General features: G+C 44.7%; 1 protein-coding gene across 3 annotated transcripts in view; it reads right to left on the bottom strand.

Annotated features, from left to right (window-relative positions):
* Positions 1-261: 261 nt before the first annotated feature.
* Positions 262-24204, bottom strand: part of LYRM4 (LYR motif containing 4) — a 146607-nt gene continuing 122664 nt past the window's right edge. For 2 of the 3 annotated variants that reach the window (XM_036347898.1, XM_036347899.1), the window contains one exon: positions 262-712. In XM_036347898.1, the coding sequence (XP_036203791.1) occupies positions 644-712 (69 nt within the window). In that variant the 3' untranslated portion in view covers positions 262-643. Of the gene's footprint in view, positions 713-23329; positions 23441-24204 lie in introns of all 3 variants that reach the window. The other variant, XR_004973872.1, reaches the window with a different exon arrangement.

Below are 24204 nucleotides of genomic sequence, written 5' to 3'. Positions count from 1 at the left end.
GCCTTGTCTCTAGGTGTGCATCCACCTGCCTGCCATCCTTGTGGTTGTGTTGGGCCTAGGGATCAACCGCAGGGTGCACCTTCTGCCCCCAGGCCCTGCTCTCCTCCCTGCTGTCCCCCAAATCTCTCCTGGTGCCTGGGCTTGCTTCCACAAAGGGAGGACTCAGCTGAGGGTTGGAACCTCCCTCCTGGCACCCCCACCGCCCTGTGCAGGACCTGCAGCAGCAGGAAACGCAAGTGCATTAATCAGGATGAGTGTATCTGGGTAGCAGGCTTAGAGAGACAATCCTGTTTATTGTTGAGGACTAAGAAACAAAGTCTGGAGATGCTCTGTACAAGTGGCGATGAGCTACTAAAGAGGGGTGGGGTAGAGAGGAGACACAATAACACACAGCATTATTCTAAGTGAGCACCAGCTCTTCATTCTAACACTGAACCAAGGAGAGACAGCCACCCTTTCCACTAAGGTTGCAGGAGAATGGAAACCTCACGCAATTTACTGTATCAGTTCCTACAGGGCAGGCTGAGCAAGAGGTTATTATTTTGAGCTGATGCAAGAAGCCACTCGTGGTCCATTGGGAGTCCCAATCGCAAGCACAGAGTGAGTGCTGGAGGTGGTCCACGGTTGCTGATGGTGCTGGTCTTTAGGTCTTGGGCTTCTCCTGATTCTCAATGATAAGCTTGTCTGTCGAATACAGTTGGCCAATGTGGACCTGAAGGCAAAGAATAGACAGATCAGGAACCAGGGGACTCCATAGCTGTGAAGGGTCAGAAAGAGTATTTCTAACATTTAAATGCAAATGTCTGCCATCACAGGGCCCTTCTCTGCTGACCACCACACTGTGGGGTAAAGGGCAGTCACCAGATTTGCCTCTGTGCATTCCCTGCATACTGGAGCCAAGCTGGATGTACTGGCGAGCTCATGGCTGTGCAGTGCAGATAGAGAGACTGGGCAGGTTCTTTCTTATAAGTGAAAGGCTGGTCACCTACAGCAGCCAACAAATAAACATGTGTTGGGTGAAAGAGCCATCAAACCCTCTAGGAGGCCTGGGAGGGCAGCCACAGCCCCTGATCTTTGGGTAGATAGGCAATGAACACCTACCATACTGGACACAGCACTTCGGTTAATGTGAAGACGTGATTCCTCCCTCAGAAGCTCTGCATTTAGGAGCAGAGGCAGACGAGGACGGAGATAGCGGCCCTATGAGTTCGTGGGTGCTGGCAGACGGCAGCACGCAGGACTAGAGGAATGTAGGAGTAGGAGCTGGGACTCAGCCTGAGGGAGTTAGGGAGACTTCCCTGAGGAGATGGGTCCTAAGCAAGGGCTCAGGAGTACAGTGGGAGCCAGAGGAGGGGCAGGAAGCACATTCTAGATAGAGGGAATGGCCCCCACAGAGCAGCTGGTGTGAGGCACCTGATGCATTTGAGCTTATGGAGAATGTCAAAGACAGCACTGGCAGTAAGTGTGGATGGGGTGAGGTAGAGGAGAGAGTAAAAGGTAGGCTAGGGCCAGGCCATGGATGCCGACTCATTCTGAGGAAAATTTTTAAATGTTAAAACAAAAGATGGACTTAGATTTGTGGTTAAAAATCATTTTATCTCAGTGTGAAGGCAAGAGCCCAGCAAGAGTGCAGATGAGAGATAATCTGGCTTGAACTAAGGAGGGGATAGAGTATAGAGGGGAGTGGGCCAGAGAATTATTTGGGTGACATACAAAATGGGGACTCATCAATAGTAAGATCAAGAACGACGGGTGTAGATATGATAAGAATCACTACCCGCATTTTTTTGGTGAGGAAGGAAGGCTCAGAGAAGTCAATCCACAGAGGAACAAAGATTTGAAGCTGAACAGTGCCTTCTCCAAAATGCTGCTCCTCTACAGTCCCCAAACCCATGTCACCGTAACACAGCTGTAGTAATCACACACTCTGATGAAGTGGTACAATAGCATACTGATTAAAATTTGAGGTAAACACACATGCAATCTGGGTCTGCCCAACATCCATCTCTCTTTTAAAATGTGTGTGTGCATGTGTGCGTATGTATACAAACACACAATATTTTAATTTGAAATCATAACTTGCTTTTACTAGTTAACTTTGAAGACTTTTTAATTGATTTTTAGAAAGAGTGGAAGGGAGGGGGAGAGGCAGAGAGAAAGAAACATAGATGTGAGAGAGACACATCAATTGGTTGTTTCCCACACGTGTCCCAACCAGGGCCGGGGACTGAGCTTGCAACCAAGGTACATGTCCTTGACTGGAATCAAACCCGGGACCCTTCAGTCCATAGGCCCACACTCTATCCACTGAGCCAAACTAGGGCCCCATTAACATAGTTTTAACATAGTATTTGTTTCTCAGAGTCCAACAGTAAAGGATGGAGCCTTTGGGGGATAGGTGCTCTCTTGCAGGAAATGCAGCTGTGATATGGTGACCTCATTCCAATCAGCTCCACATAAAAGACTCCAGAGAAAGTTGCAGAATGAAGATGAGGGGTAATCCAAGCTCAACTTTTAAGGAACTTTAAATAAAAACAACCCTTCAAATTTATAGTCTAGTTTGGCAGAAGTAGATTTTTTTAAGTTCCATTCAGATATGACACTTTTATGGCTGGTGGGGGGTGGGTGGGAGGAGAATGAATTCAGATCTTAATGTTAATGATGTTAAGAGGGCATACAGATTAATATCTTTTCACCTCCCCCGGCTCTGTGGTCTGATAGTATAGTTGGTCCTCTGGTGGCCGCCCGCCCTCTGTGCACTAACTTTTCACTGACTGCCATGGGTCTTGTATCTTCAGTGTCTTTGCTCCACCAGGAGCTACTGTACCAGGGAAGACCCACTCAGTATCCATTGAGCAAAAGCCCACCCACCCTTTGGGCCAGTGGTTGAAGCTTCTCTGGGTCCCTTCTCTGTCTCCTGAAAACACTTACTACACATCACCCATTCGACACTGGTTTGGCCTTGTATTGTCACCATCTGTGTGCCTGTCTCAGTCCTCTGCACGGGCATCAGTGATGACGGGCTTAGGAGAGACTGAGTTGCCCCATAGCATAGTTTAGGACTGCGCCAGACATCTAGTTCTAGATCCTAGGTCAGTGATGGCGAACCTATGACATGCGTGTCAGAGGTGACACGTGAACTCATTTTTTTGGTTGATTTTTGTTAAATGGCATTTAAATATATAAAATAAATATCAAAAATATAAGTCTTTGTTTTACTATGGTTGCAAATATCAAAAAATTTCTACATGTGACACGGCACCAGAGTTAAGTTAGGGTTTTTCAAAATGCTGACACGCCGAGCTCAAAAGGTTCGCCATCACTGTCCTAGGTCATACGTGATCATGAAGTGCTTGGTGGTGAGCTCCTAGTGGAAACATGGAAACGATAAAGGCAAGGCAATAAACATAGTGACAGGACCATTTACTGTAACAATAATGTTCACCCATGGTAAGCAAAATCAAATGACTTAAATTAGGCCCAGCAGAAGGTTGAAAGTTATAATCCAAGGTTACAAGGCAGAGGTTCTCAACCTGTGGGTCGCGACCCCTTTGGGCGTTGAACGACCCGTTCACAGGGGTCGCCTAAGACCACTGGAAAACACTTATATAATTACATATTGTTTTTGTGATTAATCACTATGCTTTAATTATGTTCAATTTATAACAATGAAACTGGGGGTCACCACAACATGAGGAACTGTATTAAAAGATCGCGGCATTAGGAAGGTTGAGAACCACTGTTAAGGGATTAGCCCAGAGCGATTACAGAAGAGGCAAGGGAAAAATATTCAGTTCACAAAGGGCAGGAAATATCAAAATGTTACCTCAATGAGACCGAAAAAGATGAGGAGTAATGAGGCCTAAACGTTTGTGTAACAGTTCTGTTGCATTTATTTGGGCTATAAAATGTGCCAGCACACATCAGGGGGCCAGCTGGGGATGGATGCCACAGTGCTAATGACAGAACATGTCACTTCTGAGCTGCAGGTGAAAGCAGCTGGTTGGTCAATGGCAGTGAGGAAGTGCAATTAGCAGCTTTAATTTACTAGTATAGTCCCTCCAGAATCCCATATTGGCTCACATCAGAGTATTACCATGCATAAACTGGTCATTAAAGCTGATCACACTTCTATAAGCTTTAGGAGCTGGCATTAGAGTCCAAGGAAAATACACAGATTACCCAACTGCAAGTAGATGGATGACTGGATGGCCCAGAAACGCTTATGAGCTCTGAGACTCATTAGACAAACAACCCGCTGGGGGAAGGAGGAGGGTCCAAAAAGATACTATTTCCTACAATGTTTCAGGTCTTCACTGCTTACGCATCTGAAGCACAGAGCTGCCTCCTGAGCAACACACCTCAATCTGATTTAGACTTAGGAGCTGGGCTCAATTGCCAGGGGTTGGGGTAGGGGGGCTCTGAAGTGGGGCCTCTGCTACTTCCTGCCTATTTCACTGGGTTCTTATGAGAATCAAATGAGATATTGGACTTGAAGAAACGTAACAATTGTCCCACATATGTCCTAGGGTCTAAATACATTAAATATCTTTGTGCTGTTGGGAGTATTACATAAGACTAGGACCACGCATGTAGTAAGGGCTCATTAAATGTTACTTATGTGCATGGCCCATCTACTGTCAGCCTGAATACCACAGGATCTCCGAGGCTCATCACCCTCTGCTGTAAGAGTCTATGATTTTGTAACTATTAAACCCACCCACACTTGGAGAAAGGGTGTGGGGAGCGTCTGAGACCATTACCTGGTTTTGAACTTGAGTTTCCTGATCTGGACTTGAGTCTGTTCTTTCTGAGGCTCTGCTCTGAGGGGCACAGCTTCCTGTCCAGGAAGGGCCCAGCAGAGTCTTGTGTGAGGAGGTGCCCTATATATTGAAAGTTATGGGGGAGATGTGGACACCTGGCTTTGCTTGGGAAGCGCTAAGGGATAGAGTGTCCCTGCTCTCTCCCCTTTCTGAGGGTGGGGAAACCACCCAGCAGGGATGATTCCTCATCTGATGGGGGCAGTGCCAAATCTGGCATTATTATAATTATACTAGAAGTCCGGTGCACGGATTCATGCACGGGTGGGGTCCCTCAGCCTGGCCCGCACCCTCTAGCAATCTGGGACCCCTCAGGGGATATAGCAGTGTGCAAAGCAGCAGGTGGCTGGGGAGGAGCCTGAGCCAGGCCGGGTGCCACACCGCTCCCACTCATCCCAGCCCTGCTGTGCCACTGCTGCTCGGTAGTGCTGCCATGGAGGCGGGAGAGGCTCCTGCTGCCACAGCTGGTGACCGTGAGCCAGGCTTCTGGCTGAGTGGTGCTCCATCTGTGGGAGCGCACTGACCACCAGGGGGCAGCTCCTGCATTGAGCATCTGCCCCCTGGTGGTCAGTGTGCATCATAGTGACCGGTTGACTGGTCATTTGGTTGCTTAGGCTTTTATATATATATAGACTATTACTACTAAAAAATAATGATAATGATGATGAAAGTAACAGTAACCCTTAAATTGTATGCCAGACACTGTTCTAAGCATTTAATTAAATCAATTAAAAGCATTTAATTCTTTTAATCTCACAACAACTTTACAGGAAGATACCATTATCTTCATCAATCTACAGGCTTTTACATGCAAACTCCATCTTTGGTGTTTACTCCCCATATTTGGAAAGAGTATAATTTCTCAGATGGACTTGCCCTTCCGTGTCACAAATAAGAGCCCACTGTCTCAGTGGATCACACTGAAAACATGAGACAAGACAGTCACAACAAAAACACACCTAGACATAACCTTAATAAGAAATGTGTATGATGTTTAGAAAAAAAAAGATAAAACTTAGAAATATAAAGTAAGTTTGAATGGCCCTGGCAGGTTTGGCTTAATGGTTAGAGTGTCGGCCCTCGGACTGAAGAGTCATGGGTTCGATTCCGGTCAAGGGCACATACCTCAGTTGCAGGCTCGATCCCCGGCCCCAGTTAGGGCACGTGCGGGAGACAACCAATCGATGTGTCTCTCTCACATCGATGTTTCTTTCTCTCTGCCTCCCCCCCTCCCTTCCATTCTCTCTAAAAATCAATGGGAAAAAAATCCTCAGGTGAGGAAGAATAAAAAAAAAGTTTCAATGAAATCAGAAAATGCAATGTTCATGGAGAGACTAAATCATAAAAAATGTCAATCTTTCGCCAAATTAATTGATGTTTAACAAATGATAATAAAAATCCCAGTGGGGCTTATTGAGAAAGTGACTTTAATGTTTATTTGAATGAATATGAAGCCACTTTGAAAAGGAAAGTATTAAAGCATTTTTGAGATACAATTAAAACAGTGTGGCACTACCTCAAGGGAAGAGAAATGAGTGGAATAGGAGAGTTAGAAGCCAGACCTCCAGGTACAGAAGCAGTTAACACACAGGGGAGTGAGGCTCAGCTTGAAGGTGCTTCGGGAACTGGAGCACCTGTAAAGTCTCCTATGGATCTCTGTGTAGCTGACGTGTTCTGCTCCATAATGCATTTATGCTCACGTTAGTGTGGAAATGCTACCACAAGCTGTCGAGTAACCCTGGCCTTTCCATAAGATGCACTTTATTTATCCAGCCTTGAGTGCCTCCTTACAGCCGGCTGAAGACGCAGATTTTTTTAAAAAAATATGTTTTTATTGATTTCAGAGAGGAAGGGACAGGGAGAGACAGACAGAAACATCAATGTTGAGAGAGAATCATTGATCGGCTGCCTCCTATGCACCTCATACTGGGGATCGAGCCCACAACCTGGGCATGTGCCCTGACTGGGAATCAAACCATGACCTCCTGGTTCTCAGGTGGACACTCAACCACTGAGCCACACTGGCTGGGCATGAAGAGGCTAGTTTTTAAGGTGTTAAACTTTCCTAAGACAACTATACTTGATAGGGGCTTTGAGGAACCCCTAATCCTGTGAGCCACCAATATAATGAATCTTTGATGGTAGGATTTCAGCTTTCGGTGACCTGTCAGGCCACATGTTCTGCCTGTTGCATGGGAGGTAAGCAGACTTCTTTTCTGACCCATAACCACGTCGAAAGCTTTCCATGCCATCTGCAATCCACACCGCACTTCTCTCTGGAGAGACCCTTGGGTGGAGTTGCCGTTACAGCCTTGCCACAGTCAGGTCACCCCCTATGACAAACATTTTCCAAGTAGACCAGTTTTATCATACTTTATGTGCCTAGTAATGTTTAAAGAAGCAAACTGAAATAGGGACACATGAAATTATATACAAACCCCCCCCCCCCATTTAGCAATAACAGATTTTATAAAACCTAAACTTATAAGCTCTTCCTCTAAAAGTAGCTCTCAATGTGCATGCCTTTTTTCTTCCTTGAATCCAGTAGCCTAAGTTGTTTTAAAAAATGCTTACATAGAAAGATCTTACTACTTTTAATTTTGACATTATTTTATGCCATAGAAGAATGCCTAGTGTGCAAACTAGATCTCTGAAAATTCTGTCAATAACTAAATGTGCGGGGAGAGGAAGGCCAGAGAACCCAGGGGTGGCAGGGATGGCAGCTTCCTCTCCCCTCACACACCCCATCTCTGCAAGCCTTGGGTGTGAGACACTGGATGTTCCCAACGTGGGGGTGCTGGTGAGGAGCTGACTGTTCATTACTCTGTGACATTAGGGCAGAGTGATGAGCAACTCCCACCTCTTCCCCAAATCCCACCTGAAGTTAATAATCAATGTGTTTCATCATTGCTAGCAGAGATGAGAGGAGGCAGATGCATGTGTATGTACCACACATTGGTGTCCATTCTTGTCCAGCGTCATTATTAACAAAGCCTTCTCTCACTCTCAAGAGTCCTGGTTTGAAGAATAAATTATGTGATTGCCCTAACGTTTATCCACTGTTGTCAGATTTCTAGGCCATTCCATTGTTTTCTGCATGAAAAGATGTTCAATTAAAAAAAAAAAAAAGCCCACCACGTGATGGCCACTTTCTTTCATATTCCAGGCCATTGGAGTGAAGGAAATCAAAGCATTTTAATGGGTCCCAGAGAACTGTGGCTTCACAGGAGCCTGAAGTCGTGGGCAGCCGGCAGGGGTTGCCATTCCACAAGCAGACTTCCTTTGTGAAGAGATACACATGTAGGCGGTGGTTCCGAACAAGCACTGGCCCAGGACCCCAGGGCCAGCTGTCCAGACCCCGGGAGTTCTCATCAGGGAGGTGAGGGTGGGCCATGCTGTCATCACTCCCTTGCTCCTGATTGCACCCTCAGTGAGAAAGAGCACTTAATCCAAGAGGTTCAGGCTGAACCTTCATCATTATTATTTTACAATTATTGTCAGTATGTTTTCTTTTGCAGTGGGTGAATATTAAAAAACAACACAACCAAGGTAAATTTTTACCCACCAGGTGTTCTTTGGGTGCAGCTACAAGACCAGAGTGGGGAGGGAAGTGCCTTCATACCTTATAATGTCCCTCTAAGATGCCTCACTGTTAATGAAGGCCAAGGATCACGTCTTCCTACCCTCTGCTACCTGTTCCTTAGAGGTGCTGGGCATGGTGAGTGATCTCTACCTGCTGGTCCAGACCACTGTTCAGGGAAGGCGGACAGTTATATAACAGGAGACAGGTGCCGGCTGTCCTCCCACGGCACTCACACATTCTCCCTCCCCGTCCCGAGGGTTGGGTGCAGAGCTGGCCATGAGTCCCCGGGGTTGGTTGTGAAGCGTTGTATAACGAAGGCTCTGAGAGGCGGGCGTCCAGGCACACCAGCACATCGCACTGGATGTCCGCAACACTGCACTCGGTCACCAAACCCTTCTTGGAACTGGGCAGAACTCAGGACCCAAACATTACATCAGAATGACACCTGGCTCTTCTCCAGGATGGTGGGAACAAAAGCCCAGGCAAAGTGCCAGATGTGCCACCAAATGTCAAGCTTTTGCACCGAGCTCAGGACAGCAGGTCACCAAAACCACAGCAGCAGGCCAGACCCGCATGGCTATCATTAGTTACCAGGGATTGCTATTACTGGGGGCTGCTGGACCAGCTAATGTCGGCCATATATTTATCACCTGCCCGGGGAATAGTGTGACAAACTTTCTGAGAAGATCAGGCTGCTTTGTGCTATTTTTCCCCTTCCAGGACACCTTCGCTTCTGGAGACTTGCGGAATGACTATATGCCATTTGGTTTTGCTTTGTCTCCCTTGTTAGAAGATGAATGACAGCAGTGCATGTGGTTAGTACGGAGCAGTCACCCACACTACCTTGTTTTATCTGACATGTTGTGTGTGTGTGTGTGTGTGTGTGTGTGTGTGTGTGTGTGTTTTAATTTCAGAGAGGAAGGGAGAGGGAGAGAGAGATAGAAACATCAATGATGAAAGGGAATTATTGATTGGCTGCCTCCTGCACACCATCTACTGGGGATCAAGCCTGCAACCCGGGCATGTGCCCTTGACTGGAATTGAACCTGGGACCATTCAGTCCACAGGCCGATGCTCTATCCCTTGAGCCAAACCAGCTAGTGCTGATCTGACATGTTCTTGACTTTGTGGGCTTCCAGGTTTGGGGACAGCATCATTTTAGGTGTCTGTCACCATCACAGATTCACCATTTCCAGAGCAATGAACACAGCAGATCTAGAGTCAAGGTTATAGCACCGAAGGGGCAACACTCAACACTGAAAGCAGCTTCCAGAGTACAGACCGGAAGTTGCAAGCCTAATTTTTTTTTTTTTACCTTTAGGCCTGTGCAATATGCTGATTTACTGGCCTCTTTTAAAAACTGTCCAGGATGAATTTTCGCTTTTGGTGTTAAAAAATCAGGAATGAGCAGCTGCCTCAGATGAAACAATGAGTATCTCCTCTCCCGCTGTGCTCACACCTCGTAGGCCCAGAAGTCTCTCTCCAAACACCACTCAACACTTTGTGGTCAATGCCACAGCTGGCGGCAGCTGCCTACCTCCACTTCATGGGCTGATGTCATCAAGAAATGGTGGGGAACAACCGAAACAGAAAAACAAACAGGAAGACACAGTCCACACATTCTCCTACAACTTGCCCTTTTTCAAGCCCCGTTTCACGTTCAGCATCTTTCTTTTGAACAGCTGCCTTGGATTCCTTTGCTCCCATCCCTGTGGGGACCAGGGACATTAGAACAGATGGTCAGCAACATCCTTACTTTCCCAGGGCTTGGGAGCCTTCTGGGGATGACAGTAAACCTTGGACAATGTTGGGGTCTGACATACCAACATCTCTGATTAAGTGGGCTCCCTCCTGTCTCCCCCCTGCAGAAGTCAGGTTGAAGAGCACCAAAACAGCCATGAGAAAAACACTCCATGAACCAGACACCTGGCAGGGCCTCTGAGGGAGCAGTGGTGCAGAGCACTAAGAAGCTATGCGGGACCAGCTCCACCCAGCACACACTCCCTACACACACGAGCCCAGCGGCTCTGATTCCAGGAGCCCTGTCTCTGAAAGAGCAGTTGTGGAAAGTGGGAGGGAACTGGGACAGCAACAGTCATCAGCAGTGATGGGCAGTAAGTGTGGGAAGTCGCTGGCCAGGACCTCTGCTTCGTATGACTCACCCCCGACCTATCCTAACCATGAAGCTTTAAGAGAGTCACCATCTGTCACCGGACCCCAAATTGGCAGGGCCTAGGAGACACTTAAGTATACCTGTACGGATGCATGGGGATTTTCAGAACTGTCTGGGGGAGGAGCCCCACTGAAAAACAATGTCCCTGTTGGCCAGGGAATAGGGAAAGCTCATGTTCAGCCCTGTGTAGCAGACTTGTTAAAACGCTGGATGACTTCCACAGGCTGGTAAATGACATGCTCAGGGACCCTCTCTTTGTCACTCCTCCTCCCTCCTCCAGGATGCTGGGACCTCACACTTAGAGTCCCCTCTGCCCTTCCCCCCTGGGGTCTGGCTTGGTGGTTGCTGTCCTGTTCTGGTTTGACCAGCTTTCACACCCAATGGTCACTGCCTATGCCAGACTGCTGGTTAAACATTCTGGCTATCGCCTGGGGGATAAGGACTTTGGAGAATAAATTTGGGCTATTACTGAAAAGGCATGCATTCCATAGGGGAGATGTAAAGACTGCTGAACAGGATGGCCTGCATTTGCTCTAGGAAGTTATTCTGGATGAGGGAGAGAGGGAGGCCAGAGTGAGAGCCTGAAAACACAAGGGTCTGAAGAGACACTTGGCTGGGCCTTCTCTTTTGGCGCCAGCCCAGTGTGGCGGCTCCTTAGTATTCCTCAGCACTCAGGGGTCAAGGACAGGGCAGGAAGCTTTCTCTCCTACCAAGCCCGCCTCCCTGGCTTACACAGCCTTACACAGCCTTAGCACTGTCCCTGAGTACCTTCCAATGGAATGCCCAGGAAGCAAAGATTCAATTGCGGAGGGGCTCTGACGCCTCGAACAGAGGCACCAGAGTCAGCGTCAGCACACCTGTTCTGTTCCGCAGCCGCTATGCTCACCAGTGTCCTCTACCACGTAAGTGACAGGACAGACTTGCCACAGGTGGGTGCCGCCCTGGGGATGAACTAAGCAGTCCCTACATACCTTGCTGAGGGAGTCAGCAATCAGGAAGTCACTCCCTGACACGGGAGAGACTCAGTCCTCTGAATCACAAGCTGCAGACGCTCTGCCAGCGAGCAGGTGGCTCTCTGCCCTGGGGCCTGCTTTCACTTGCCAGAGAGCAGGGCAGGCTGCAGCAGTAGGTCTACGGGGCCCAGGACAGATTACCTGGGAGCCTGGTCCTGGACCGCCCTCCACTGCCCCATTCTGGTGCCCCGCTGGCTTCCTCGGGGAGGAGGTGGGTGGGAGGAGCTCCCTGCAGCTCCACCCCGACTCCCACCCCCAGGAAACAGACACAGTGGAAGATGTGATGTACAAATAACAGCTTTCCTCTAGACAGGGGCTATTTCTTTAAGTGCTCATTTTTAACTAAGGGGAAAGCACAAGAAAATTCATCTTCCTTCCCCCCAACTTTTGCCATGGCTGATTTTAAAAAGATCCTGTGACCATTCTGTTCTCTTAGGGCAACTGCAATCTAGCAAGATAGGCCTTTACTTCACTTTTATTTGCTTATATAAAATCATACTAAAGCCATTTTATTAAGACTATGACAGCCTGGCTGGTGTGGCTCAGTGGTTGAGCGTGGAATCAGGGATCACCATTTCTAGTCAGGGCACATGCCCAGGGTGCAGGCTCAAATGCCAGTGGCGGATATGCAGGAGGCTACTGATCCATGTTCCTCTCTCTTCAATGTTTCTGTCTCTCTGTCCCTTTCCCTTCCTCTCTCTCTAAAGATCAATAACTAAGTGAATTTGAAATCTCTCTATTAAGAACACTGGAGAGGGGTCCTAGGAACTGGGAGAGCTGAATATACTATGCTTTCCCTCCACTAGCAAATCCAATCCCTCTGACTCTCTGAGAGGTACAAAGCTGCCAAGGCAAGCAGAGCAGTTGGTAGTGAGGAAGGTCTTGGGCTGGGGAGTGGGGTGCTGAGGGGAGAGTTCATGGGAGCTTTCTAGGAACCAAGCAAGGCCTGTACACCAGCACTGGGGATTCTGGGATGAAGACTGGCGAAAGTCTGTGAACCCTGGGAGTCTGGCTGACACTGGATTCTCCTAAGTGGGCTTTATTAGTCAAGGAGGGGCTAAAGAGCCAGCTGGTGCTCCCTGTTCCTGAAGCTGAGATTGCCTAAGGCAGCGGTTCTCAACCTGTGGGTGTGACCCCTTTGGGGGTTGAACGACCCTTTCACAGGAGTTGCCTAAGACCATCGGAAAACACATATATAATTACATATTGTTTTTGTGATTAATCACTATGCTTTAATTATGTTCAATTTGTAACAATGAAAATACATCCTGCATATCAGATATTTACATTACGATTCATAACAGTAGCAAAATTACAGTTATGAAGTAGCAATGAAAATAATTTTACGGTTGGTGTCACCACAACATGAGGAACTGTATTAAAGGGTCGCGGCATTAGGAAGGTTGAGAACCACTATATATGTGTTTTCCGATGGTCTTAGGCGACCCCTATGAAAGGGTCGTTTGACCTGCAAAGGGGTCACACCCACAGGTTGAGAACAGCTGGCCTAAGGGAACCTGGGAGCAGGAAGACAGGCAGCTGCTGCCACTTCTATCCCATAGTCTCCCATGAATAGGGAACCCAGCCTTTTATCACTTATGGAATCACCGCCATTTAGGGCGCTCTAACAGCCAGACCTGAACCGCGTGAGATGACAAAAATCACAGTGCACCTAAGGGAATCGAGAAGCCAGAGAGATTAATATTGACCCAAGTGGCTCCTATGAAATACCGCTGCTGGGAAAGGGGGACAACAAGTAGTCACAATAAGAGCATTTAGAGAGGCTCAGGGGGGACAGCTAACACAATGAGCATAGCTATGGAAGTTATACATGTAGGGAAATACAGTGTTTTGATCGGAAAAACAGGCATCCTTTTTCAAATAATAGTAAAACAAAGTATGCTTCTAATGATAAGCACCAGGCTACAGAAGACAATCATCAAGGGCACAGAAAAGTAAAGTTCCCAAACTAATAAAGAGGGAAAAAAGGAATGAAGAGCTATGTGATAAAACCACCAAAAATAAAGAGTGGAAGAAGAGAAAGTAAACTATAATAAATAATAGAATGACATGGAAGCAATAAAACCAAGTCTATCAGCCATTCTATGAAATGTGAGTGGACTAACTAAGGTAGATAACAAACAAAACTCTAACAAAAGTGATAAAGACTGAAAATCAAGAGATAAATTAAGATATGCTAGGCACATTTTTGGGGAAAATACCAGTTTATATTAACACTAGACAAGGCAGAGTAGAGTCTAACAGCACTAAATTGAATAATGAGCAACATTTACAAAAAAGATACAGCAGTCATAAACTTGTAAGCAGTAAGACAGTAGCTAAGTATATAAAGCCTGAACTATTTGAAATGAAAGGAGAAATTGCTAAAAATAAAATTATAGTGGGGAACTTTGATATTTCTGTTTCAAAACTGAATAAAGCCAGTACATTTAAAAAGGTAAAGATATGGAGGATTTGCATAATACAATAAACTAAATACACGCAGATGTATCTTAAAGGAAATATAACTTGCCCATAAAATATTTACAAACAATAAGCATTAAAAAAATTGGTCAAGGACTTGGCCAAAGAAAATATAAAAAAGTTTTCCATTTCTCAGGTTAATTTACTTAAAAAAAAATCTTTTTATTGATTTCAGTGAGGAAGGGAGAGAGAGGGAGAGGGAGGGAGAGAGAGAGAGAGAGAGAGAGAGAGGGAAAGAGAGAAACATTAATGATGAGAGAGAATCATTGATCAGCTGCCTCCTGCATGTATATCTTCTACTGGGTGTCAAGCCTGCAACCAGGGCATGTGCCCTGACCAGGGAATCAAATCATGACCTCCTGGTTTATAGGTTGACGCTCAACCATTGAGCCATACCAGCCAGGCTAATTTAATTTAAAAAAAATTTTTTAAATTAGCTGCCATAGAATTGCCCATAGCTTTTGTTTAGAGCATACTCCTAATATGTAATCATTAAAAATTACATTGTAGAAAATATTTAATTACCTAGAAAATAATTGTTGAGTGGGGGGGGAGAAAAAAAGCAAGATATAAATCATAATTGAGAGGCAATCATTATTATGCCTTGGCCTCAAAACTTTATCCCTGATTTATACCTTTATCTTCAACTAGTTATGGACTCCTAATCTACAGATCAAGATTCATTAGCAGATTCTAACTTTTAACCGAATTTAACCCCAAGCAAGTTTCCATGGTTATACCCAACTCTGTGGCTTTTAGGACACCCCAGTGAAGAGAGAAGGCATTTTTGCATCTTATTTCTGCCACTCTGGGATTAAGTTTGAGGATCACTTGCTTTACTAGTTAGCAATACGTATTTTGGAAAGTAACATTTACTGGACATGTGCCAGGCCTATATTCTTTATTTAGTTTCTCATTTAACTTTTACAAGTACTCTATGTAATACTTAATACTTACATTAAATACTTACATTCATTGTCAGCTCTATGAATAAATAGAATCAGAGAAATTTAGTAACCTGTCTACATTTCACAACTGGTAAATGAATTATGGAGCTGACATAATCCACTCTAAGTCTTCTGGCTCCAAAACCTACAATCCTTAAAAAAATATGTATATATCCGCATCTAAGCTTTATTACTTTATTAGAGTTAAACAAGTACATCAAAGGTCAGGGCATGAAAGCGAGGTACCAAGGCCAGCTCCTTGGTTGGAGATAAATCTAGAAAGCTAGAAATCTGAAGGGAATTTAGGTCATAGTAAAATGTACCTTTTTACTATAGCACACTTCCTCTGAGAAAAGTGTTTGCTGCTCCTTCTAATTAACATCTTAAATGGAAACCCATGCCATTCCAACAGCAGATCCTGTGGTCACTTAGGCTGGGCTACAAAGGCTGAGAAAGACGGAGATGTGATGTCCAAGTTTAATTTGTAGTTCTGCTTCAGGCGCACGTCTTTCAGAAATGAAAGTTCAGGGTATTAACTGTGTAACGCTGAGGAAAGAAAATCACAAGCCATCCACCTCTTGGATCACATAAAGAACTTAGCTTTGTGAAGCGCCATGGGGAGCAACAAGCCACCTGCCCAGTGTTTTTGTTTATTCAGATTTTGCCAGAAAAGGAAGTTGGCAGAAGCAGAGGAGAACTAGAAATCCCCTCTACATTTAACCTATTTGCAACTCTGCCAAAGCCGGAGCCAGCCTCAGCTGTGGCCTGATCCGAGCTCATGGGAAGCGAATCTTGCTGAGGAAGTGGCAACTTCCTTCCTGAGGTAGGAGGGGCAAGCACTGTTGAGATTCCATAGGACTAATAGCAGCACAAGCCATTGCCGAATTAGAAACACGAGGGAAAGTTCACTTCCTTCCCTGAGGACTCAGTAGAAGTTATCTGGCCTCTTGCCCCTAGGTTTTCTGGAAAACCCGAGCCTGCTTTGGCAGGGTGCAAGCACACGCACATGTGCTGGGGAGCCTGAGGGCCGCTCACTGCGAAGCTACCATTTCATGGGCTTTTTTTTTTTTTTTTTTTTTACCGTTGGACACATCTAGATGGCAGTTAGAAAAGAGGCCCTTTTCTCTCATATTAAAAAAAAAAAAAAACACAGGTCAGTGCAAGATGATCTTTTTCTTCGCAGCTTTTCCAAAATTTTATTTTCTACAAGAAGACAACATTTTGCATAACTCTAGGCAGCCAATTTCTGACAGCATCTGATTTCTGATAGAAGCTGAAGACATAGCTATTCCCTAGAACAAGTGAATAGACAGGGACAAATTTAAATATCTCACACCATGCCCGATTGGCGTGGCTCAGTGGTTGAGCATCAACCTATGAACCAGGAGTCACAGTTCGATTTCCCGTCAGGGCACATGCCCAGGCTGTGGGCTCAATCCCCAATGGGGGCATGCAGGAGGCAGCCAACCAATGATTCTCTCTTATCATTGATGTTTCTATCTCTCTCTCCCTCTCCCTTCCTCCTGAAATCAATAAAAATATATTAAATATATCACACTACAACCACCACTTATGAAGAAGGCTTGAAACCCAGCGTTGACAGTACACTAGCATCTCTTGGAGAGCTTAGAGCAGCGGTTCTCAACCTGTGGGTCCCGACCCCTTTGGCAGTTGAGTGATCCTTTCCCTTTCACAGGAGTCGCCTCAGACCATCCTGCATATCAGATATTTACATTACGATTCATAACAGTAGCAACATTACAGTTATGAAGTAGCAACGAAAATAATTTTATGGTTGGGTCACAACATGAGGAACTGTATTTAAAGGGCCAGAAGGTTGAGAACCACTGTATTAGAGTTTTCTGATGCTTAAACCATTTCTAAGAGATTATGATTTACTTGGTCTAGGTCAGTGATGGCGAACCTATGACACGTGAACTCATTTTGGGTGACACACATCGACAGAGACAAAAAAACTGCATAATTCAAATATTTGTCTCTCGCAACGGCCAGAGTTGGGCATCACTCGAGTAATATTATTACTCACGTTACTCATGATCAATAATGCAATTCTAAAACCGGATGTAAACATGTACATCGGTGTTGCGTAGCAAAGATACATAGTGAAAACATCCAAGATACATTGTTCCAATATTGACATTAATATAAAAAGGTTACGAATTGTACTATAAAGAGATTAATCTTTACTCATGACATTTTATTTTTACTCGAGTGACAAAATGCCCAATTCTGGAAACGGCTCGTTACTGTCAACATGTGCCTCGGGTAAGCTTCCCGTGCGTTCGGGTGCATTCGGCAAATGGACGCACTTGATCGCCATGTTCGTTAGGAGACAGGAGTGGGAGGGTTAGAAGAGAAAGATATACAGCAGTGCTCAACGAGACATTCTGCGTGTCGGATAATTGATTACAGCATCATATATTTGTTGGTTATACATACTATCTTTGAATTGTTTTGCACCAGGAGTCAGTGCAACAACACTGCAAAAAGTTAATAGGTAAGAAAACTATCAACCTTTTATAAAAAACACCGTGATTTATATTTATTTATTTTTGTAGCCTTGTGATGGAGAATCAAAAAATAAAAAAAAAAACGCCCCAGCTGGTTTGGTTCAGTGGATAGAGTGTCGGCCTGTGACTGAGGGGTCCCAGGTTCGATTCCAGTCAAGGGCATGTACCTTGGTTGCGGGCACATCCCCAGTGGGGAGTGTGCAGGAGGCAGCTGATCGATGTTTCTCTCTCATCCAATGTTCCTAACTCTCTATCTCTCTCCCTTCCTCTCTGTAAAAAATCAATAAAATATATTTTTAAAAAAAATTAAAAAAAAAAAGCAAAATTGAATGATAAAGGAAGTGGAAGTAGCAGTAGCCGACCCTTTCAAGACATATGGACCGAGATGTACGGGATTGTCGACAGAAACAACAGATCATTGTGCATACTGTGTAATGAAATGGTAGTAAGCAGGACGTGGAATGTAAAGAGACATTTTGAAACTAATTATTGCCAGCTCTTGAAAAAAAGTATCGATGAAAGGAAGGAATACATTTCTAGGCAGCTACACCTCTATAAAAGTCAATCAAATTCCATCATTAAATTTGTAAGATGCTCTACAAATTTGACATCAGCAAGTTACTGTATTGCTCACTCCATAGCTCAGCATGGAAAAGCCCTCAGTGACGGAGAATTTATTAAGGAAACATTTCTAAGATGTGCACCAGCTCTATTTCACGAAGTGAAAAATAAAGATGATATTATTAAAAGAATTTCTGAGTTACCACTCAGTAGAAATACTATCAAAGACAGAATAATAGATCTTAACAAAAACGTACAACATCAGTAAAAAAAAGACTTAAATAGTTGTAAATATTTTTCGATTTCTCTTGATGAAACTACTGATGTCACATCAAATGCTCGGTTGGCCATTATTGCTAGATATTCTGATGGGATCACAATGAGAGAAGAGTTGATAAAGTTAGAATCAGTGCCAATAAGTACATCAGGAAACGAAATATGTAAGGTTGTTATAAAAACATTCAGTGACCTAAACACTGATATCACTAAAATTGTGTCAGTCACGACAGATGGGGCACCAAATATGGTGGGAAAATATGTGGGATTCCTGAAATTGTTTATGGAAGCTATTAGACATCCATTGTACCTTTTCATTGCATTATCCATCAGGAGGTATTGTGTGCCAAATCGGGATTCTCAGAATTGAATGATTTAATGTCAGTTGTAACAAAAATTGTGAATTTTATAGCTTCTCGACCCCTTCACAAGCGAGAATTTTCTGCACTTTTACAGGAAGTTGATTCAACCTACAGTGGACTACTGATCCACACTAATAAAAGACAAACATGCGAATTGACTGTACCTTCACTATGCCTTAAGCCACACCCACCAGCCAATCAGAGCAACTGCATGCAAATTAACCCAACCAAGATGGCGGCCGACAGCCATGGAGCTGGAGCAAGCAGGAGGCTTGGTTGCCCCAATGATGGAGGAAGCCAAGCTTCCCAGCTGCCGCGGCCGGCTCTGAGCTCCACTCAAAGCAACAAAGTTTCAATTATAGAAAGTAAATAAACCCCAGATACCTGCTTTCAGCCTGCTGTGGCCACGGAGCTGGAGCAAGCAGAAGGCCCGTCTGGCTGGCTCTGAGCTCTACTCTAGGCTACAAAATTTCAATTATAGAAGGTAAATAAAAAATAAAAATAAAAAAAGGTGAGGCTGGGAGCTTCTGTTGCCGGGGAGGCTTGGCCAACCTGAAAACGGTCTTCAGCCCCTCACCCAGACTGGCCAGGCACCCCAGTGGGGAGCCTCCACCCTAAAGGGGGTGTGGCCAGCCTGAAAACAGCCATCAGCCCCTCACCCAGGCTGGCCAAACCTCCATGGGCTGAGGGTCTCCACTGGGGGGGGGGGGGCTTGACCAGCCTGAAAACAGCCATCAGCCCCTCACCCAGGCTGGCCAGGCACCCCAGTGGGGATCCCCACCCTAAACAGGGTGTGACCAACTGCAAACAGCCATCAGCCCCTCACCCAGGCTGGCCAAGCACCCCAGTGGGGGCTTCCACCCTGAAGGGGTGTGACCAGCCTGCAAACACCCATCAGCCCCTCACCCAGGCTGGCCAGGCACCCCAGCGGGATCCCCACCCTGATCCGGGACACCCTTCAGGGCAAACCAGCCGGCCCCCACCCGTGCACCAGGCCTCTATCCTATATAATAAAAGGGTAATATGCAAAATGACCCTAACAGCAGAACCACTGGGAATGACTGGTCACTATGACACACACTGACCACCAGGGGCCAGACGCTCAATGCAAGAGCTGCCCCCTGGTGGTCAGTGCGCTCCAACAGCGGGAGCTCTTCTCAGCCACAAGCCAGGCTGATGGCTGCCAGTACAGTGGTGGTGGAGGGAGCCTCTCCCACCTCCTCAGCAGTGCTAAGGATGTTTGACTGCAGCTTAGGCCTGCTCCCCGCTGGCAAGCGGACATCCCCCAAGGGCTCCCGGGCTGCCAGAGGGATGTCTGACTGCCAGCTTAGACCCAATCCCCCAGGGAGCAGGCCTAAGCCAGCAGGTGGTCATCCCCTGAGGGGTTCTAGACTGCGAGAGAGCACAGGCCGGGCTGAGGGACACCCCCGAGTGCACAAATTTTTGTGCACCGGGCCTCTAGTGTTCAATAATGTGAGATGGCTTAGTTGAGGTAAAGTACTTGAGCAATTTGTGGAGTGCTTTGAAGAAATTATGGTATTTATTGAGAATAAGGATCTGGAAACGTTCCTCAGATCAATGATCATAAGTGGGTCAGCAATTTGATGTTTTTTACAGATCTCTCTGTTCATATGAATGAGCTGAACTTAAAATTACAAGGTTTTGGCAAAAGTATTGACGTTATGTTTGGATACATCAAATCTTTTGAAAGTAAACAAAATTTTCAAGTGAGATATTGAAACTAAAACTTATAAGTATTTTCCTCAGATAAAAAAGTATTTCAAGCCCTGGCTGGTTTGGCTCACTGGATAGAGCATCGGCCTGGGGACTAAGAGTCCCAGGTTCGATTCCGGTCAAGGGCATGTACCTTGGTTGCAGGCACATCTCCAGTAGAGGGTGTGCAGGAGGCAACTGATTGATGCTTCTCTTTCATTGATGTTTCTAACTCTCTATCCCTCTCCCTTCCTCTCTGTAAAAAAATCAATAAAATATATATATTAAAAAAAAGTATTTCGAGAAGGCCACTACAACGAGTGTAATGGAGTCCATACTTATGTACCAGAATATAGTAAACTTGTTATTTGAACAGTTCAGTGAAAGATTCTACCAATTTAGAAGCCTAGAACAGACCATTAAAATTATTAAGTATCTGGATGTAGTTGTTTACAGTACTTTGGAATTAAAGGATTTCCAATGGATGCAAATTGACAATTTAGAGATGCAACTTGCAGATTCTCAAGGTAGCATTTGGACTCATGTGTTTGTTGACTTAAGGTCAAAACTTGAAAATCTGGAATGAAATCGTTTGAATAATGAAGAAGAGTGCAACTACGCACAAGAAATTTTGAGTGCTTGAAACAGAGTACCTGACACTTTTAGTGACATAAAAAATCTAGCGATGGCTTTGCTAACAATTTTTTCATCAACTTATTTTTGTGAGACTTTGTTCTCAGCATTAAATAATATTAAAACGAACAAAAGAAACCGGCTAACAGATGAAGTTAGTGGCGCTTACTTGGTCTTGAAGTGCACCAAGTATGAACCTGCAATCGAAGAATTAGCAGACAAACTTCAGCACCAAAAAAGTCACTAATTTCTAATTTTCGTACCATTTGATTATCATTGTTTTTATTATTACTTTTTCCTAAATGTACATTGTTTTTCTGTTTTTGTTCATTTTATACATATTTTTTGGTTGATTTTTGTTAAATGGCATTTAAATATATAAAATAAATATCAAAAATATAAATTTTTTTTTACTATGGTTGCAAATATCAAAAAAAATTATGAATATTTCTATATGTGACACGGCACCAGAGTTACGTTAGGGTTTTTCAAAATTTTGACACGCCAAGCTCAAAAGGTTCGCCACCACTGGTTTAGGTTGTGGGTTATATGTCAGAATTGTTTTAAAAAAATGTGGTAAAATACATAACAAAATGTACTTTAAACCACTTTAAAGTGTTCAATCCAGTGGCAGCAATGACGTTCACAATGTAGTACAACCATTACCACTATCAAGTTCTAAAAATTTTTCACCGCCCTAGAACAGGGGTGGGCAAACTTTTTGACTCGCGGGCCACAATGGGTTCTTAAACTGGACCGGAGGGCAGGAACAAAAGCATGAATGGAGTGTTTGTGTGAACTAATATAAATTCAAAGTAAACATCATTACATAAAAGGGTACCGTCTTTTCTTTTTTTAGTTTTATTCATTTTCAAATGGGCCGGATCCGGCCTGCGGGCCTTAGTTTGCCCACTGCTGCCCTAGAAGGAAACATCATGCCCATCAGGCAGTCACTCAGGACTTATCCCTCTAGCCCCTGGCAACCACTAATCTGCTTTCTGTCTCTAGGGATTCTCCTTTTTGAGGTAGTGCATATAAATGGAACCATACAATATATGGTCTTTGTGTCAAACTTTTCTCTTAGCATAATGCTTTAGGCTCATCCAGGTTCTGGCATGTATCAGTACTGCGTTAATTTTAAGGTTGAATTCTATTGCATGGGTATTCCATATTTTATCTACTCTTCAGCTGAAGGGCATTTGGGTTGTTTCTACCTTTGGGTTATTGTGAATATTGCTGCTATGTACTTTTGTGTGCAAGTTTTTGTTTGGACACCTGTTCAGTTCTTTTGGAGTGAAATTGTTGGGTCATAAGGTAATTTTACATTTAACTTGTTTAGGAACTGCCAAACTGTTTCCACACATCAGGATTTTTATTTTATAACTAGAGGTCCAACGCATGAAATTCGTGCGCAGATGCGGTCCCTAGGCCTGGCCTGTGATCAGGGCCATCTTCCCTGGCAGCCGGCCCTGCCCCCCCCCCCCCCACCCACCCCCAATTTCCTATTCACCTTCAGGCGATTGGAGCCTGCCGGCCACAGGGAGCCTAAGCTGTCACTCAGACAGCCTTAGTGCTGCCATGGAGGCGGAGAGGCTCCCAACATCGCCGCTGTGCTCACCAGCCATGAGCCCGGATTCTGGCTGCGCAGCGCTCCCCCTGTGGGAGCGCACTGACCACCTGGGGACAGCTCCTGCATTGAGCGTCTGCCCCCTGGTGGTCATTGCACGTCATAGCTACCAATCAGATGGTCGGTTCAGCTGATAAGAATGCAGCTGTTTCTGGCTATTGCAGTTAGTGATGCTGTGAACATTCTTGTATCTCTTTTGGTGTGGACATATGTATTCATTTCTCTTGGGTATATACTGAGGGGTGGAACTGTTGGATCATATTGCTTCTTTTTAAGCCCAATATAGCACTGTTGCTTCCAGGATCTGTCAGGAGAGTACCAGAGCAGCAGAAACCAAACTCCTGGGGCTGGCACCACTCAGTGAGCATCTGAAAAAGCGGTTCCAGTGTGTAGTTTATAATCTCATTATGTTCATATTGAGTATCTTTCTTGAGTTCCTTCTTCCATGAATCCAGGGCCCTTTTACATATGGGCTTTGCTACCTGGCTGGTGATTTTCCCTCTGTATGTTCAACAGCATTTAAAATCATTTTCCCTGGATGATGGTCATTTTCATATTCTGCATTTAATGTTTTGTTACTCTATTTGTAGAATTAAAATTACTCACTTGTTTGTTTGACTTATTCTCAAAAGAGACAGAACTCCTGCTCTTTTCCAGATATGGCCACTCTAGTCACAAACTGAAGTAAAAGTTGATAGGCTTGTCCTTGTAAGTTGCCTAGGGACAACCAACCAAATTATGTCATTAGAATATATTTGAGAGGGAGGATGTGGAGCATTCCTGCAGTAAATCCCAACTTCTTTTCTCCTTCTGGCATCAAATTACACAAGAAGCTCTGTGTTCACACTGACTGCAGAAAAAGTCACATCTGTCCAATATCTGACCTCTCCCAACTGTGTTACACACTTGTAGTGTACAGACTTAATTTTGCCCTTGGTCAAAACTTATTGGGTATGGTAATGGCTCCACAAGTTACAAAGAGAAAAACAATTATGCTACCTTCCAGGAATTGAAAAAGGATTCCAAAAGAGACTAGTGGTAGGTACGGGGCTCCTGAGATGGTATTATGGAAATAAATTTCAAGACGCTGAAAGAAAAAAAATCTGGCCAAAATTTTATATACAGAAAAAGTATTAGTTTTTCTCAGAGAAGTTTGAATTAGTAGCTAATAAGAACAATGAGTGTCTTTTTGAGTGATATGCAGACCATGTCACAAACAGCTTCTATATTATGACATCTGTATATTGCCCAAAGAAGCCCACTCAAAACCCAAGGAAACGCTAAGATGCAACAGAAACAAACTAGGTGACACACATGACCCTGGACTCAAGCCTGGGGGTAAAAGAGTGAAAAGTAACAGAAAGTTAACAGTTAACAGAAAGGAAAAGTTCTTCGGGATTTTTTTTAGATGTGTTTTTATTGATTTTAGAGAGACAGAAAGACAGAGGGGGTGGGGGGAGAGAGAGAGAGAAACATTAATG

Source organism: Myotis myotis, unplaced genomic scaffold (genome assembly GCF_014108235.1).
Source record: "Myotis myotis isolate mMyoMyo1 unplaced genomic scaffold, mMyoMyo1.p scaffold_m19_p_2, whole genome shotgun sequence".
NCBI classification, from domain to species: domain Eukaryota; kingdom Metazoa; phylum Chordata; class Mammalia; order Chiroptera; family Vespertilionidae; genus Myotis; species Myotis myotis.
Note: the sequence above shows the minus strand (reverse complement) of the source record. Positions and strands in the feature narration are given on the sequence as shown.